Source organism: Macrotis lagotis, chromosome 5 (assembly GCF_037893015.1).
Source record: "Macrotis lagotis isolate mMagLag1 chromosome 5, bilby.v1.9.chrom.fasta, whole genome shotgun sequence".
NCBI lineage: Eukaryota > Metazoa > Chordata > Mammalia > Peramelemorphia > Peramelidae > Macrotis > Macrotis lagotis.
This window is the reverse complement of record NC_133662.1, coordinates 273,246,488-273,264,417: the sequence shown is the minus strand read 5'-3', so window position 1 is coordinate 273,264,417 and position 17,930 is coordinate 273,246,488. Positions and strand designations below refer to the sequence as shown.

General features: G+C 51.3%; 1 protein-coding gene across 1 annotated transcript in view; it reads right to left on the bottom strand.

The window, feature by feature from the left end:
- The window catches only part of TSPEAR (thrombospondin type laminin G domain and EAR repeats), a 33,807-nt gene extending 18,534 nt beyond the window's left edge, over positions 1-15,273 (bottom strand). Inside the window, exons 1-8 of the mRNA XM_074190132.1 lie at positions 15,220-15,273; positions 14,866-15,138; positions 13,947-14,185; positions 12,946-13,036; positions 12,010-12,163; positions 10,334-10,465; positions 9,034-9,260; positions 995-1,184 (exon numbers count right to left, since the gene is read on the bottom strand). Coding sequence (XP_074046233.1) covers positions 995-1,184; positions 9,034-9,260; positions 10,334-10,465; positions 12,010-12,163; positions 12,946-13,036; positions 13,947-14,185; positions 14,866-15,138; positions 15,220-15,273 — 1,360 coding nt within the window. The remainder of the gene's footprint in view (positions 1-994; positions 1,185-9,033; positions 9,261-10,333; positions 10,466-12,009; positions 12,164-12,945; positions 13,037-13,946; positions 14,186-14,865; positions 15,139-15,219) is intronic.
- Positions 15,274-17,930: the final 2,657 nt, after the last annotated feature.

Genomic DNA, 17,930 nt, shown 5'->3' with positions numbered 1-17,930 from the left:
CTCTCCTGCTATCTGCCTGACTCCACCCAACCATATCTTCCTACCTCTCAGGTCCTTTGTCTTCCTGAGAGGCTCAAGGACCACCTCCCTTGGGAAGCCCTCCCTGGTCTGCCCCTCACATTCTGGTGGTTTCTAGTCTTATAACCACATGTACCACTCCCTGGTAAGAAGCGAAGCCCCTTGAGGATCCCCAGAGCTTCAGGGTTGGTCCTGATAGAGATGAGTGGAAATAACAGTGATGAGTACCTCAGTTCCCCAGTAAGAAATGGATATTCTGCTCAACTCAGATCCTGCCCCCTTCTCCCCTCATTTTGGTGTCCTGACCTGGCCTGAGACCAGAAATAGCTCACATTATGCCCTTGGGATGGTGAGGGCATTGTGTGTAGATGGTAACATGATGGGGGGAAGGCTCCCATGTTGGATGCTGGGCTTCTCTCCCAGAAACCAGACTCCAGGTCTTCCAGGGAGCAGGAACTGCTCCCCATCTTGGAGATACTGTTGAGGGTTGGAAAGGGCATCCTTGGGCAGGGGGTACCCTTCTGGGAGATTTTGGAAGTCATCTCTAGTGCTTCCCTGATCCCCATCCCCAAGGCTTCTTTCTCTAGGCTAAATAATTGGTGTAGGACTTCAAGTGAGTCACTCTGCAGTATCTGGACTTCATTCCTTATCTATAAAAAGAGGGAGCAGCCTGGTGGTTCAGTGGGTAAAACCCTGAGCATGGAGTCAGGAGCCCCTGAATTCAAATCCAGCCTCAGATACTTCCTACCTGGGTGACCTTGGACAAGTCCCTTAACTTCTGTTTGCTTCAATGACCTCATCTATTAAATGAGGCTCCAATAGGCCCTTAACCTCTTGGAGTCTCTGTGAGAATGCAGTGAGATAAGTGACTGTAAGATGCTTGTCACCAAAGCAGCACATAGGCATTCTATCAAGGTTAGCTATTCTGGTGGCTTTATTTTCATGAGCTCAGCACTTGTCGTAGGTGCCTTCCTACCTTGGCGGTGGTTGGCCACAGCCAGAAAGGACTCCCCGCCAATCTCAAAGGCCTCCCAGTCCCTGGCGCTGTGGGTGACAATTCTCTGGTAGGCCACAAACTTGAGTTTTCTGGGGCTCCACTTGTAGATGACGGAGAGCTCTGGCTGCCCCTTCTCCTTCGGCTCAAAATTGGCCACCGCGAGGAAGACCTAAAAGGGGAAGACTGTGTGGGGAAGGGCGCTCTGGGGAGCCACCAGCGCCCAGTTCAGGGTCCTCTCTCCTCCAGGTCAGAGCTTCCAGTCAGTGACCATTGGGCACTTCCTCCTGGTCCTTTGGGTCATGGCCCAGGGGTTAAGTTCTGCCTGAGATGTCCTCACTTCCCCTCCAAAGTCATCTCATTGACCCAGGCTAACCGCACTGCCTGTGGACAAGGTCACGCTCCCCCTTCTCCAGGGTCCCACAAACACACATACAGACATATATAGACACATGCATACACATATAATCCCCCCCCCCACACACACTCACTGCTACATTAGCCCCAAAGGCATAATAAGACTGAGAGATGTGTTTGGGGGGGTGGGGCGCAGGTCAGACCTGGGGGGGAGAGGCTGCCCTTTGGGCTCCCCAGCCACACCCTGATGCTTGGGAGATGCCACAAGTCAACTTGTGGGTCCGATTTGGAACCACCGACATACCTGCCTCCCAAAGAATGATAGCAGCGAAAGCCCTGGGGCCGAACAAGCTGGGACCTGTGCTCAGGGGAGTGTTTCTCTGCCTTGTCTTCCCCTTTGGCCCTCACCCACCTGCTTTCAAAGACACAGCTGGGCTGCCAGCCGAGCCAGGCTACCATCTGGAGGAGGCCTGGCTCTCACCCGTCCCCTTTTGGAGAGCGGGTCCAAGGGCAATAGAGGGGGCTGCTGGGGACAAGGAGGACTCGAGGGCCTCTGGCGGGGCCTTCCACCCTGAGGTAGAAACCAAGGAGGGCCAGTCTTGCCAGGAGCCCACTTCTCCAAACATCGAGCTCTTGGGGCCTTGATTAACCTTCATTCCTCCTCTGCTTTGATCCTGATCATGATTCCATCTGCCTCACCTACAAGGCTCTGCGTCCCTGTCTCTTTCTTTTTGAGTCTCTCTGTCTCTGTCTGTCTCTGTCCCTCTCTGTCTGTGATTCTTTGTTTCTATCTGTTTCTGTCTGTCTCTGTTTCTGTCTCTGTGACTCTGTATCTGTCTGTCTGTCTCTGTCTATCTCTATCTCTGTCTCTCTGCCACCTCCTCCCCCAGTCCCAGACGCAGCTCGGGGATGTCCTGTTTAAAAGTCAGTCTCTAGCTCTCCCCACCCTCTGCTTCTCACGTCCTTCAACTCTTCCATTCTTTGTTCTCAAACCGCAGAGACAGACATGGAGCCACAGCCTAGCACTGCTGAGTGACCGCAGCCCCGGACACCAGCTAAAGGGTCAGAGACTCCGCCCAGGGAGGGCATGCCTGCCTGGACAGCCAGCCTGCCTGGACAGCCAGCCTGCCTGTGGCTTTGGCTGTCCCCTCCTCCAGAGACCCTGTGTCTGGCCGCTGGGGAGCTTCTTCTCACCTTGAACTCCCTGAGTCCTAAATCTTGATCTTTCCTCCCAGCCCCAGTTCACCTTCTCCTGGCCACAGCCCAGCCCTCAGCTCCTCAGGAGTCTGCCCACCAGGCCCTGCCACATTCTTGCCCTTGTCTACAGTCTCCCAGCATGTGTCAGACCCCCTTAGGTCTCCTTCATCTTGGAAAGCACCACCCTATACCAGGAGGGGCCCTAGAGGCAGGAATAGTCCGCTTGAAACCCCCTCTTTCTAACTGAGCAACACTAGTAAGCTTCTCAGACCTAGTTTCCTCTCCTGTAGAATAGACTCTACTAGCAAGAACTAACCCTGGGGTCTTTGGGGGTCCTGAGGGCTGCATAATACAGTGTTGCACAAAAAGATCACATTAGTGGTCAGTAATCAATGTCTCTCCTTTCTCCAGGCCATAGAAGGGCAACCTGGTGGCACAGTGGATAGAGTCCTGGCCTGGAGGAGGGGAGTTCAAATCTGGTCTCAAACAACTGACACCAGCTGTGTGACCATAGGCAAGTCACTTCTACCTGATTGCCTCTCCTCCAGGGCATTTCCAGTCATCCAGATTCCTATCTGGCCACTGGATCCAGATGACTGGAGGAGACAGTGAGACTTGGGACTTAGCACAGCACCAACTCACTCAGATTCAATTCTTATCATGGCATCATCTTTTTGATATCATGGTCTTCTTCAAGAACAAAGGACAAGCATCATCACTTTATCAAATGGTCCAATCCCTCCTTCCCCTGCTCAAAATCCTTCCATAGCTCCCCATTGCCCTTCAGTGGCATATGGACTGCTGCCCAGTCCACTGATCTGCCACATGGAATACTGGAGTAACAAGAGAGGCAGCAATAGTCGTCCTAAGGGGAATTAGGAGCCTTGTATACCAAATACTCTACAAAAGAGACACAGACCAGTGATGGCAGCTGGAAAAATTAATATTTAGATTTCAAATGACAAATTAAACCTTTAATCTTAAAGTCTACATATCTGACTCCTTTTATTTGCAGAGTAGGGAGGGCCACCAACATTGACTGACACTCCTGTGGGAGCTTCTAAGGCCCCTGCAGCTCCAGGAAGTGCAGAGGTTGACGTTGGAGAAGACTGCTGCTGAAGGAGCTGAGGAGGGTGGAGAAGGAGGGGGGGATGCCGAGTGCCCACAAAGGACCTGGGAATACCAAGAATAGTGGGAAGGGCCCAGGGGTCAACGCTGAAGAATCTCTCCTCCCAGATGGGTCAGGGAGCCTTTCCTGCCTCATGCAGGAGGATGACAACTTCCTAGTGCTGGTGACTCACATGGCCACAAAGGGTGCTACCTGTGGGAGCCTTGAAAGCACTGCCAAGGATGAGGAAGTTCTAGGCAAGAATCCGAAGCCCCCAGGACACAGGTAGTGTCTTCTCTGCTGCTGACTGAAGGCCAGGGAGGCAGGTGCAAGAAAAGAGCAACTGGTGGTAAAGAAAGCTTTCTGGAGGAATTGGACCTTAGACAGACAGCTCCTGGACAGAGATGGGACAAGCAAGGACCTGCAGCCTGGCATTGTCTTGGCACCTTGAGGATCTGATTGTGGAGGAAGAAGACAAGGGCCACCTCTAGTCCCCACTAGACTAGTCACTGGGTAGCAGGAAGAGGAACCATTGAGATCCATACAAAATATCCAAGAACAGGGAGGACTGGAGAAGCCACAGTGTCATGGAGATGAGATTGGGCAAAGGGTTCAATAGTCACTCATACTCTGTTTATACAAAGATCGAGAAATTTGATGCCAGAATGATTTGACAGCTTCAGAATAAGTAGAATGCCCACCACACTCAATGAGTTGTTGGTATATTGGCCATTCTTAACAGTGATGTAGACAGCAAACACATAGGATAACAAAGGGTAGGCTCCAAAATGGTGTGACAACTTAGAATATGGTTGTTCAGTCATTTCAGTTATGTCTGACTCTTCATGACCCCATTTGGGATTTTCTTGGCAGATGCTGGAGTAGTTTTCTAGCTCATTTTATGGATGAAAACTGAGGCAAACAGGGTGAAGTAACTCACCAATGATCATAATGAGGCCAGATTGGAACTTAGGTCTTTCTAACTCCAGGCCTGATGCTCTTATCCACTGCACCATCTAACTGCCCACTAGAATGCTGAGTCACATCAAAAAGAGATGAAATTTAATAGAGGGAAATATAAAATCTTAGACTTTATCTTCAAAAAATGGCCAACTCTATGAACACAAGATAGGAGAGGCATGGTGATAGTAATTTGTCTGAAAAAGTTCTTGTGGTCAGGGTGGACTTCAAGCTTCAACTGAATTTATCATGTGGTGTGTCAGTCTGGGAAGCTAAACTAAAGAGACCTGGCTGCATTAAGAGAGGCAGAGCTTCCAGAGAAAAGGGAGTGATGGTACCAGCATATCTTCTTCTGGCTGGTCCACACTGGCAAGTTTCCCTTTGTTCAGCACCACCGTTTAGGAAGGATGTGATCAGCTGAACAATATCCGGAGGAGGGAGGCCAGGATGAGAAGACTCTCTCCCTTGAGGTTCAGTTTGGAGAAGAGAAGCCTGGTAGAGAACTACACTCATCTCTGTGACATTGGTTCATTGGGCCCCAGGGGCAGAAGAAGAACAATGGAGAAGGGGAAGGAAGGGAGTCAGGAAATGAACTTTGGCATTGGACCAAAGAGAAGGGGCTGCCGGGGAGGCAGGAGAGGCCCTTCCCTAGAGGCTTCAGGCAGAGCTGGACATGTTCTCCTTCTGATGCCATCCCTGAAATTGGTGGCAGTAAGCCTAGACCTGCCTCTCTCTGCCCTAGTATCCCATTGTTTCTCCTCAGTCCCCCAGGGGCAAGCAGAGAAAACCTACTCTCAAGGAACCCTTCAAGTACCAGCAATGGCCTCTTGCCAGCACCCCACTTGCCATGCCCCCTGCCAGTGATGGTCAGCCCATGCAGCTGATCCTCACTCAATCCCATCTTGCACATACTTTTCTGGGGGTCCAGAGCACAGGCCACGCAATGCTGTCTGGGGAAGGAGGCTGAACCCTTCCTTGGCTCTTCACTCTCAGCTTCCATTAAAGCTTCCCAAAGTCACATGAACCTGTCCAACTGCTCTTTTCACACTCATGTAGAGCCTGGGGTCCACTAAGACCTGGTTCTTTTTATATGTATTCATGCCCCAACTATATTTATATCATTGATGCTTTTCTGAACTGAAATGTAGAACCTAGGTCTATTCTTTTTAAGTTTCCTTTTAATATATTTATAGAGAGCTGCATTTAGAGCCAGGAGGGCCTGTGGGTAAGTCCTGTCACTGACATATGGGTGTGTGACTTTGGACTACTCACTTCATACCTTGCTATCTGTCCCTGGCTCTTCCCTGGATGGGTCAGTCTGCATTGGCAGAGGAAGTTCCCTGCTCACAGGTTGATTCTTGATCTTTATATCTGTGAGAGTTCATCCTGAGGAGACCTCTGGATCCACCTCTGCTGTCCATGCAGAGGGCTGTTCTTTCCTACTTCCTGCCATTGCTAATGTGACAGGCTATGCCACCTAGCCCTAAAGGTCAGGAGGATGGCAGCACTGCCTAGACAAGACTAAGGATGGAACCTGGCTGCCCCGGGGATCTCTGCTTGAGGAACCTGTCCTCCAGCTAGTTCTGAGCCCACCCAACCACACTGTCATTCAACCCACACCCTTCCAGCTCCTCCTGCTGCAGACACAGCCCAGGAGGCTGACCCTAGTTTGACTGAGCACCAATCTATTTAGCTTGTCACCTGCCAAAAGATGAGCTCATCTCCATGAGCCCAGGCTTGTTTCAGGGACCCCCACTTCCCTCCGTAGTGGCCACAAACCCAGCCAAGTCCCACCATGCAAGGCCACCCTCTGTCCCTGAGTTCTCTACAATGCCCCTGGACCATTCCAGGTGAGTGCCAGTCACTAGTCCTGCTGCTGCACCCATGTCCCCTCCTCCCCACTGGCCTCCTTTTGTTCAGGAAACCATTATCCAACCAATATCACCATTCCTTCTAGAAAGGGTAGGTATTTGTGACTCTCTGGACCAATCATCACCCCCCTGGCTGTACTGTTCCTGTTGGCATAGAAGTTCCTTGACAGCAGGGTCTGTCTCCCTTTGTCTTTGTATGCCCAGGGACCAGCAAAGAGCCAGGTACGCAGCAAGCCTAATGGTGTTCCCTCATTTAATGCAGCCTCAGCTCCCCTTAGCTTTTTTTAGGCTGCCCTGCTGTCTTATGGATGTACCCTGAGTTTGCTGACCTAGAAATTCAAGGCTTTCTCCAGGCAGCTGTTCTCTAGACAATTCATCTGCTCCTTAGGGTACTCCCCCTGGGTCTCCTACTTCCTATACCTTGTAGTTGGAGGTGGGCTGTGTTTGCCTAGCCCTTGCATCCTGCTTCTCTCTGTACAAGAGACCTTAGGAGCTACTGCCACGGAGAACATACTTCACCAACCTTCCCTACACCCCACTCTCCAAGGAACAGGTAGAGGCTTGGTCATATCTGCAATTATTGCCTCCCTGTTCAGAAGGGGTTCTGATGACTCCAGTTGGTAGTTTTCTATCAACACGTTCAACAGGAAGCTTCAGCTTATAGGAATATAACACAGGTCAGAGCTTCCTCTACCTAAGGGCCCCAGAGCCTAGAGTACCTAGCCACTATCCCATCTACCCCTCTTCCCAAGCCTCAGGCCTTGGCTCTGTTTCAATTAGGAAATTATTTGTTTCTTTATTAACATACTCTTGACAGAGTCAATGACTTATGATCACATTTCTAATTAAAAAGATGAGAAGAATTTGGGATCTCCTAGGTCCATGAGACCCTGAAGATTTAAGACCAATTGATCATATATATTGCCTTGGAATGCAGGTCAGTCTGGACACAAGTCTAAGAACCTCTTCTTTGGTTTATTCTTAAGCAACATGAGTAAAATAAAAATTAAAAAGCCAACTTTGGAAGCCTTCTCCATATTTGAAAATCTCTTTGAAAAGCCAAAGATGGAAGGATTAACATGAAACTATCACTCTGTCTAGAGCCCCACCCTCAGCTAAATAAGTTGTAGAGTGAAAGACAGTAAACATAATAGTGTGGGACCTCCATATGCCTTTCAGACCTGGCAAGCATAATCAAAAAATAAATAAGAGAAGTTGAAGATCTCAATAGGATTTTTTGTAAAAACCAGATAAGATAGACATCTGGTGATTACTGATTAGAACTGGAAAGGACCATACAGATTTTTCAGTCCTGCATAGCCTGTTGAAAAAAGGTTTATATAGTACATTAAATCAGGTTATTAAAAACCATTGGTGGCATTTTGGGGTTGCCCAGCCGTTCTAGAAAGCAACTTGGAACTTACCTTCTGACCTCATGATAACCATTAGGAGATTTCCCCAAGGGAGTAAAAAAATAAGAAAAGCACCCAACTGTACAAAAATATCTTTAGTAGTTCTCTCTGTAGAGACAAAGCATTAAAAACCAAGGGAACGGCCATCCGTGGGGAGGGGGGGATGAATGAACAGATAATGGTCAGTGAATGTGATGGAAGCCATTGTGTTATAAGAAATGACGAAAGGGATGATTTCCAGGAAATCTAGGAAGGCTGGTGTAAAGTAAGCAGAGACAAGAGGATGGTTTATACAATACCAACAGTCTTGTAAAAAGGAGCATTTTTTGAAAGACCTAAGAACTCTGATCAACACGATGATCAGCCCTGGCCCCAGAGGACCAATGAAGAATGCTGCCAGCCTCTTGGCAGAGAGACAGAAGAAGACAAGCGTTTGGGAATTTGTTTTGTTTAGCCATTTGTTCCAAGGGCTTTGTTACTGTTTTCCCAAGATGGCAGGGAGATAAAACAAATATTTATTTATTTTCTCAAATAAAATTTAATTTTAAAAGAGTGAGCTTCAGTAGGCTACATTTCCTTGTTCCCCTATGGGGTAAGTAGGGGAGAAGAGACTAAATAATATACCCCCAGAGCCCCAATTATGTCATTCTCTTTGGCAAGAATACAAGGTCATGGACAGATAGACAATAAAGTCTATTTAGAACACGTTTTATTTAATGGAGGTGAAAAGGTGTCCTGCATTTTGAATTTGAAACCTACAGGTTGGAATGAAGGGAAAGAAAGAAAAGTTGATACAAAGTAGGTGAAGGAAGGGGCAGTCCTTCTAGAAAGTTGGTCATGGGCAAGATGGTATTTAATTTTTGATGACTCTTTGGCACAAAGGGCAATCTGGACCCCCAACCAGAATGTTCTTCCCCCCAGGCTTCCAGAATCAGAGGATGAGAATACCCTCCAATCCTGCCCAGCTGAACATGCTCAAGCCCTTGGCCCAGCCACTGACTGGAGTCTGCCATTGGTATTGACCTTGTGCAAAGTAGAGACTTCCGGCCTGAGAAAGCCCCCTGAAGATTCTGCTGAGTTACAGTAGAACTGGAAAGTCACTCAGGTTCCTTTTACCTTTTTTCCTATAGTGAAATATTTCCATGCCTGGGCTTGGTGAGTGGGAAGGTTCTGATAAGAAACAAACTTCCCATCCACCCACTTGTAGATGGTGGAACTGGCCTGGCGATTGGCCGCAGCAGCGAGAAGCCCCACCTGGGGGATGGTAAAGACCTCGATGCCCATAGTCTCAGAGGGGGTGGACAGGCTCTGGTACTCCTCCACATAGTCCAGCTTCACTTTGGCTGGGAACGAAAACACAGTCAGTGGGGATCTCTCCACAAGCTGCGGAGGCAACTTGGTTGGTCAAGGAGAGGGCAAGCTGGGGGAAGGTCTCAATGCATGGGGCCACTGGGGAGGAATATCAGGGCATTAGGAGATGCCCATCTGGATGGCAACAACCAGTAGGAATCTCTGAGAGAGGACATGACAGGATCAGCCTCCCTGTCAGTGCTAAGAAAGAAAGAGAGAGACAGAGGGAGGGAGAGAGGGAGAGATAGATAGACAGACAGAGACAGACAGAGAGACAAAGACGGAGAGACAGACAGACAGAAAAACAGAGACAGAGAGAGACAAAGAGAGACAGAGATAGATAGAAAGGCAGAGAGAGACAGAGACAGAGGGAGGGAGAGAGACAGACAGAGACAGAAAGAGACGGACAGAGACAGAGAAACAGAGAGAAAGATGAGAGAGAGAGAGAGAGAGAGAGAGAGAGAGAGACAGACAGACAGACAGACAGACAGACAGACAAACAGACACGGAGGCAAAGACACACACACACACAGACAGAGACAGAGAAAGAGAATGGGGGAGAGGGCCCAACTTGTTTCTCACTTTGGTTCTAGGAGGCATTTGGGCACAGGGGGGTGGGCCATACCAGTGCCACCTTCCACTTGCCCAGACAAATCTCCACAAGTGTGGGAAGCCTGTCATGGAGGGTAGAACCTTTCTCCTCCTAAGCCTCCTGTGCCTATCCTCCCAAGCAAAGAGCTCTGAAGGTCTGCTCATTGGTGATATGGTAAGTAAGGTGGCATTTCATATCACCTCCTTGCAATTTCTCCAGTTTAAGACCCAGACTCATAGCAAAGCTTTGCACAGGAATTCTCTTCTTCCCCACCTCCTTCCCTTAGATTCCCAGGCCCCTGGACCTCTCCTGACTGCCTGGGGATACAGCTAGACAGACCAGACTTGACCAGTTCTGAACTTCTTTCCTGAGCCTTCATATCCTTGAGGCTGCTCATTGATGCCTTTGGGTTGGGAACATCCCTGGCCTCCCAGAAGGTTGGACACCTCCCCAGAAAGTGACTGCCTTCCTCACCTTCTATCATGGATCTCCATTCATTGCCAACACACAGGTAGAGGCCCCTTCGAGAGACGTCAAACCAGAATCGAGCATCTTCCATCCTAGTGCATTGAGGTCGAGGGCCCAAAGTCACTTTTAAATCAGCTTCTGAACACAAGACCCAAAGAAGGAATAACCAACTCATATATTATGGTTCTTGGGAGACAAAATTAATTAAGACATATGGAAATGAATTTGTGTGGGCTCTGACATGAAGAGGTCACAGAGGTGAGAGGTTGGGGGAGTGGGTGGAGTGTTGCCTTCAACATCCAAAGATCTGAGTTCAAATTCTGCTTCGGACACTCAGTAGTGGTGAGGTCACAGCCAACCCACGCTTGGTCTTGAAATGACCTGAAATAGAGGGGCTCCTTCCAAGTCTGAGGCTGCTGTTGCAATGGCCACTGGATGATGTTCTCCAGGGTCATATCCTGCTTCAGGGGCCACAAATGTGTTGATTTTCAAGGACAGTATTTCTGGTCATGGTTGAAATCCAAGAAATGGCATTTCCATTTTTGGAGAGCCATTCCCAGGCCTCCCCATCCTCTGCTGCTCTTCTGTCCTCTCCCCAACCATGTTCTCCTGTGCTTCACCCCAATCCTAGCAGGGTCAACTCTGGGCAATGCCTGACCTACTGCATGCAAGAGCAGAGCTCAAAAGGTTGACCTCCTCAAGGACCACAGCACCTTCCCCTTGTCTGGGCAGGGGTAGTCTGAGGGTTTCGCACCTGAACACCATTTGCTTTAAGAGTCTTGAGACACAAAGGCGACCTTGACCGCCTCCTCTCATATCCGACCCAGAATCCCCATGACAACACCCCAGCATGTGGTCATCTTTCCCCTGACCAAAGAGCTTGGGCCCCTCTCCACTGCTACCACTGCCCCTTTCCACCTAAAAGCAGCCCCATCCTTGGGTGTCCAGCCCAACTGGCTTCCCAGCCTCTTGGCATGTGGCCAGTACTTCTCTCCAAGCTGGACTCTCTAGTGTGAAAAGACCCTTCCTCCATGGGATCCTCAGAATGGGCTGCAATGCTAGATGGGACCTGACCAATGTGGGAGATAAGAGGACTGTCACCTCCCAGCTCTAAAGCTCCTTTCTTGATTAAAATGAATATCATCTAAACTTCTCCCAGCATCCCTCCCCTCTGTTCTTTCTCTCTGAAAGTCACCCCCTTTCACAGACCAGCATCCAGGCCTTCTAAAATAGCTGCAGATGCCACTGGCTTTTTGTGATCCTATTGCATTGTCCCCTAAGCACCCTGCTTTTTGTCAGACCCACTGTAGCCTGGGCACACCTCCCTAGTCTGGTGGCAGGATCTCCACTCACTTCACCTCAGCAGGTAGGCCCCAAACCCTGTCCGACTGAGCACTTGTAGCTCCCTGTCTTGGCTGCCCAGATACCTTGGTCTCTCCCAGAGGCAGATCTAATCATTGAGCTGTGGCCGAAGCCTGTGGATTTGTAAGCTGTGGCATCTGCCTCCAAGTTGGCATTCCACCATGGATGCTGCAGCCCCTTTGGGTTTGGAATCCTCCTGTTGGTCTGTGACCTTGCCCACATCTCCCCACATCACATTGGCAGTTCAGTCGGGGACCATGCCCAGGGCCATGTACCCAGGGTCCTCAGCAGCACTGTGACCCCTGAGGATGCTGGCTCACCATAAGGATAGTTGAGAATCTCATCTTCTGATACGGCTGTGAGATCTTGCAGGACCGAGGGGATGGACAGCACAGCCAGCCGGGAATTCCTGCTTGGACACATCTGGGAGGTGGCATCGGAGCCTGGCAGCAGCACCAGCTGCCTCAACAAGCCCTGGGAAAAGAGGGAGAGGTGCCAGGATGGAGCTTGATCTCTGGAAAATGCCACCATCCATCCGGGCAAAGGGAAGGAAGGGGAGATGATCATTAGTTTCCATAAATGAGATATTTTTAAAAAGCAAAAGTCAATCATTAAGGGGCAAACATTGTAAAAGTGACTGGGGGGGTCATCTGTATCCATGCTTTTGGGCCTCTTTCTAATCTGGAGGAGGACAGGTCCACATTGGGATTTTATAAGGACTCTCTAGGAGAAAGACTTTAGGGGAGGGGAACTCCCTAAGTTCAGAAATTCAGACATGGATAGGACCTTAGAGATCAAGTCCCACCTCCTCAATGAAGAAAGGGATGAAATGAGGCTCATAGAATGAAGTGATTTGCTCAAAGTCCCATAGAAGTCTAATAAACATCTAAGCAGGATTTGAACTGAGGTCTTCCCAATCCCAAATTCAGATGCTTCCAGTGTTCTCTAAAGCATCAGGGTAAGCAGTGAGGAGGAACAATAATGGACTCCCCAGGGGGGAATCTTGGGGAGGCCAGAGATTCTGCAGTGGTCCCACCTCAGGGGCGGCCCTTTCTGCCCGTGACCTCATTACAGAGCAGCCGAGAAGCATGTATTTAAATAGCCTTCCCTCCTCACTGTTCCTCACTTTCCCTTCAGCCTGGAGGACATCTCCACAAGGAGGATTCCAGGGTACCCCCAAAAGCTCAGATACCCTGGGAAGGGGATGATCCTGCGGGAGGTGGGGGAGGGAGCCTGGTTTCATAGCCAGTACTCACGGTGAAGATGCCCTTCTTTCTCCGTCGACTCCCAATGAAAAACCGAGACCCCTTCATGGTCAATGTCATTGGGAATGGGGTGTCGACAATCCTGAAGGCAGGAAATGGGGCTGTGTAAGTGGGGGCAGGACCCTTCCTATCCTTCCCAAAGGAGAGGAGTGCTTCTCATGTCTTGAACAATTCAGATTTTAACAAGATGGAGGCGAGGCCAGGGGAAACATCCCCCTTAGAAGGTCCCTTCGCACCCCGGATCTTGGGCAAAGCCAACCTTGTCTCAGACTCCAAGGCCAATGAGAGGAGGCAGTTTGGAAAGTCTCTACCCTTTCCCCTAAGGAGGAGCTGTCCTCAAGCCTGGGGACACCCTGGGGAGACCCCTTGGGCCTGGATGTTTTGCCTGCCTCAAGTCCCTGTGAGAGGTTAGACCTCCGAGCCTGCCTCTGGAGACACCTGTTCCTGCTTATACCTGTCCATCTGCCTCACCTTGTACCTTAGCAAGGAAAGGAGGGCTCCCACTGACCCCCATTCTACACTGGGACTAAGTGAGGCTTCTCCCATGAAGCATGTGAGGGGGAGCGTCTAGGACCAGGGGCCACGGTTTCACCCCCACCTTAGTCCTGGGGAGGGTCAGGTGTGCATAGAAACCCATCTAAGAGGAGAGAGAAGATGGGGACCCCCACACGGACCCCATGCATGTGTGCCTGCACACACCACACACCAGATCTAGGCAGACACTAACCTACAGTCAACCTCCCACCTCACACACCACACAAATACCCAGAAATACCTAGACACACAAATACACTGGACACCACCCACATCGCACACACCACATCCACCCCACGCATCACAAACATCAAACACCCCCCCAACACTCATCCCTACATCCTCACTCCATACACAAACACATACCATCAAAATCACACAGGCAGACACACATCACATACATGGCACACAGATGTACCCCACACCCCACCCCACAACCCCCCCTCCCCAGCACCTACACATCTGTGGGCACCCCGCAGTCCACAGTGAGGGAGAAGGAGCCTTCGGACACGGCCAGGACCAGGGTGTGCCAGTGATTGTCAGTCAGGGGGATGTCCTGGAAGGTGACCCGGGTCTGCCAGCTGCCCGACACCTCCGGGCTCAGGAAGATGAAGTGCAGCTTGCTGGGGGAGTAGCGGAGGCCCAGCAGCAGGGTGTCTCCCACCTCCTCCACCACCGTGAAGATGTACTCGTTTTTCTGCAAAGGCCAGACAGGGGTGGGGTGGGGGGGTTGCCCCCTCCCAGCAGACCTGCAGGCTTCTACCATGAAGGGGACAGCTCCAGCCAAAGGAGGGGTTAGGGGTAGGTGCAGGCACAGAACCCCAGAGACCCCTTCCTCCCTCCCTTTCTGGGGATGAAGGATCAAGGGCTGGATCCCAGCAGCATCCCTAGGGAGGCACAGGGAAGGGGTTGGAGGGGTGAGGGAACCAGGCCCAGAGACAGGTTTGGCTTACTGACACATCCCTCAGTCATTCCCTCCCTCCCCTTTTCTCTCTCCCTCACACTATTTTTCTCCCTTCCACCCCTGTTTGCGTGCTGGCGATTCTAGTGGTCACTTCAAGGGCCAGGGAGGCAGGGGTCCCCTTGTTTACAGATGCCGACTTGGCCTCGTTTGAAGGTTAGCAGCCAGGCTCAGTCCCAGCTAGGCAGGTCTCTGTGGGTGCCACATTCTCCCACAGTGGGAGATACGTCTGGGGCGGAGGGGGTCTTGTGAGGGTCACCCCACCAGGATGTGCCCTGCCCCACCCTTGGCTCCTCCATCGATCACAGCCCATCAGGCCAGATGTGGATGGCATGAACAGACATCCCATCCCTGCTCCTCCCCTATGCCCCCCCCTCCCATTGGGAGCCTGAACTACCTTAGCCTGAGTTACTGACCTTGGGTGGGAGACTGAGGACCTTCAGGGTGACAATGATGGAGAATTCTTCAGGGAAGAGGTCACAGTATAGAAAGATTCTGGAAGCTGGGAAGCTCAGCAGGAGGGGGCTGTAGGCGGCAGACAGATGGAAGCCCCGGGCCCCCTGGGCCTGAACCATCCTTAGGCCTCCAGAAGGAGCACTGCCACTTTGGGGGACAACTTCAGACAGGATGTCTAAGGGACGCAGATCTGTAGGTGGACAAGGGAGGGTGGCTGCAGAGACTCTGAGGGCCTAGCCCAGCCCCTGGGGCATCCTTGGGGTCAAGGTTCACCTCCCCTTTCCTGAGATACCCTGCTCTCCTTCCACCCCCACCCCGGCTTCTTCTTCAGCCTGTACACAGCAAAGGCTTGCACAGCCAGCGGTCATAGTTGTCTTGATCCCAATGATGACAGCATTTATTGAGCACCTGCTGAATGACCAGGGAGATGCTATCAGTATCATGAAGGAGCAAGGAGTCCCAAGATATCCCAGGCCTTGTGCCCCAAGGCTCCCACTCCAGTTAGTCTGTGGGGGAGGTGACCCAAGGTCACATGAGGACCGGTTGTGTCATTAGGCGAATCAGGCATGCTTAGGTCCAAGGGACTTGGCTTCATTTCCTACCTCTTCTAAACTGTCTTTGGGTGGAGAAGACAACAGATCTTCTTCCTGAAGGAGTTCCAGTGGACAGATCATTGTTTTCAAGCTAGAAAGTTATCCAGGTCAAATCCCCCCCCCCCCCCACACACACACTTTGGCAAATGAGAACACTGAGGCAAGATTAATCCTGAGTCCTTGACCAATAGTGGCCATGGGTGACCACTGGTGCCACAGCTCTTAGCCAGAAAAGGGGTAAGGGCATCCACAGCTGCTCTGCTCTCCTACCCTCCCATTGCCTGAGGGAGGGGCGCCCTACCCCAATGTCTTTGCAAGGATGTTGGTGTCAGCCCTGAGAGAGGCAAGAGGCTCAGGCCCTGGGGTCATACAGATGAATAGCAACAGCATCCCCTGTCCTCCAAACGCTGCCACACTTTCTGGGTACTAAGAGGCCTCAAACTTTCTGGGAGAGAGGACATCCTAGCCAGAGGGTCTGGGAGGCTTCCTCAGGGAGGTAGCCCCCAGGCTAGGCCTTGAAGGACAGACAGAATTTCAACAGGCAGAGTTTGGGAAGGAATCGGTGATGGATACAAAAGTGGCCAAGAGGAGGATAATGAGGTAGCTGATTTCTCTCAGATCTGGGGGAGAATGTCCTCAGAAAGGTGAATTGGGAGAAACTCCAGGTTCCTTTTATTTAGGGAGGAAGAGAAAAATCACCAGAAGCCCCTGAGCCCACCTTGCCCCAATACGGGCAGATGGAGACTCACTAGTCTGACCCTCATGTCTAGTCAGCCTGCGACCTGGGCCCAGCCCTGGACTGTGAGACCTTGACCCCTGCATGTGTGGATGGGGCAGGGGGACATGGGTATTGGTCTGCGGTTCCCCCAGGGCTGACCCTCTCCTCCATCACAATCATAATTTCTTCATGACAAAAAAGAAACTGGGAATGCTCAGCTTAATGGTCATGTGTCATAGAAGGACCTTCAGGGCTGTTGGCCCTTGGGAGAGGGAGCAGCCTGGCCAGCGGGGTCAATGGAGGGAGGCTCAGGGAGGCAGATTTGGGCCACAGAGCCTCTACAGAAAAGAAGGATCTGTATTAGGGGAGTCAGAGCCACCAGCCTGGAGGGAGGCCTTCCCCAGGGGCCAGACCCTTCTCCAGGGTGGCTTGGCTTGGAGGCCCCAAGCACCCAGGGGGTCTGAGCTCCAGGGACTTGACCCCTGAGGGGAGGCGAGCATGCTCATCCCCATTTTCAAGGTGAAGGCCAGGGCAGAAGCAGAATCGATGAATCCAATGAATCAGCTCTCCTATCAAGGCCGAGTGGCACTTAGCAAGAGCCTACTATGTGTCAGGGTCTCCAAGGACCCCCAGAAAGAGAACTGGAGTGTCTGGACTTCCTGCATCCACAAGGTCCACATTTCATTCTGAGCTTCTTAAATGTCTGAGCTCTTCCATAGAAACAGTTAATGCTTATTCTTAGAAACCTCAGAAGTGCCAGCTTCAGGGCATCCTGGGTGATGGAAAGATGCAACCACTGGGAGAGGTGTCTCCTGATCATATCAGATAGACAGTTGGCAGCAGCATTGGCAGCACCCAGCCATGCACACCTGGACTCCCTGGCTGCCTGCAGAGCAGGGCCGGGCACACCTACTTTCCCATCCATCCTGGCCCAGGGGCAAGCTTGGCATCTAAAACTGAGTCTAATCCTGCTGAAGAGGCTTCTCCCACCCCTGTAAATGTTTCCTTCTCCTGCCCACCAGGGTTGTGGATTCCTGTCCCCTGGCAGCCTCCCTCTCCCTTGGCTGCTGGGCATCTGTTACTCAGTGCCAGGGAAGGGTATTGTGGCACCACAGGAAGGGCAGCAGAGGACATCAGGTATGATGAGTGCCATTCTGCAGATGAGGACCCAGGTCTTTCTGCCCTCAGAGGCAGTTGGCCAGCACAATGGCTAGAGCCTTGGGTCTGGAGTCAGGAGGGACCCAGGGCAAACCTGATCTTAGACGTTTAGGAGCTGTGTGACCCTGATCAAGTCACTTCACCTCTGCCTGCCTCAGTTTCCTCAATTGTAAAGTAGGAACTCCCACAGAGTTGCAGTAGATATTTAATACACACCAAGCCAGTGTTCTGTCTACACCACAGAAGAGGAGAATCCGGACATTTTCTCACTCGGATCCCCCTATCCAGACCACTCCTGCGCAAAGTCGACCAGATGGAGACTCTGAGGCCCTTCGAGTTGGAGAAACTGCTGGAGCGTCTCCCAGGGAAAGCAAACCCTTGGGATGTGTCTTCACATGCTAGGAAGGCTGCAGTGTGGGAAGGAGGCCAGAACTGGGGCACCAGCAGGGGCGGGTTCCCGCTTGAGCCCAGGATATCCCAGCATGGAGCAGACTGCCGGGAGTAGGAGACCCAGGTCAGCTGGTGGTCCTTGTTGGGAAGGGATCTCTGCCCAGGC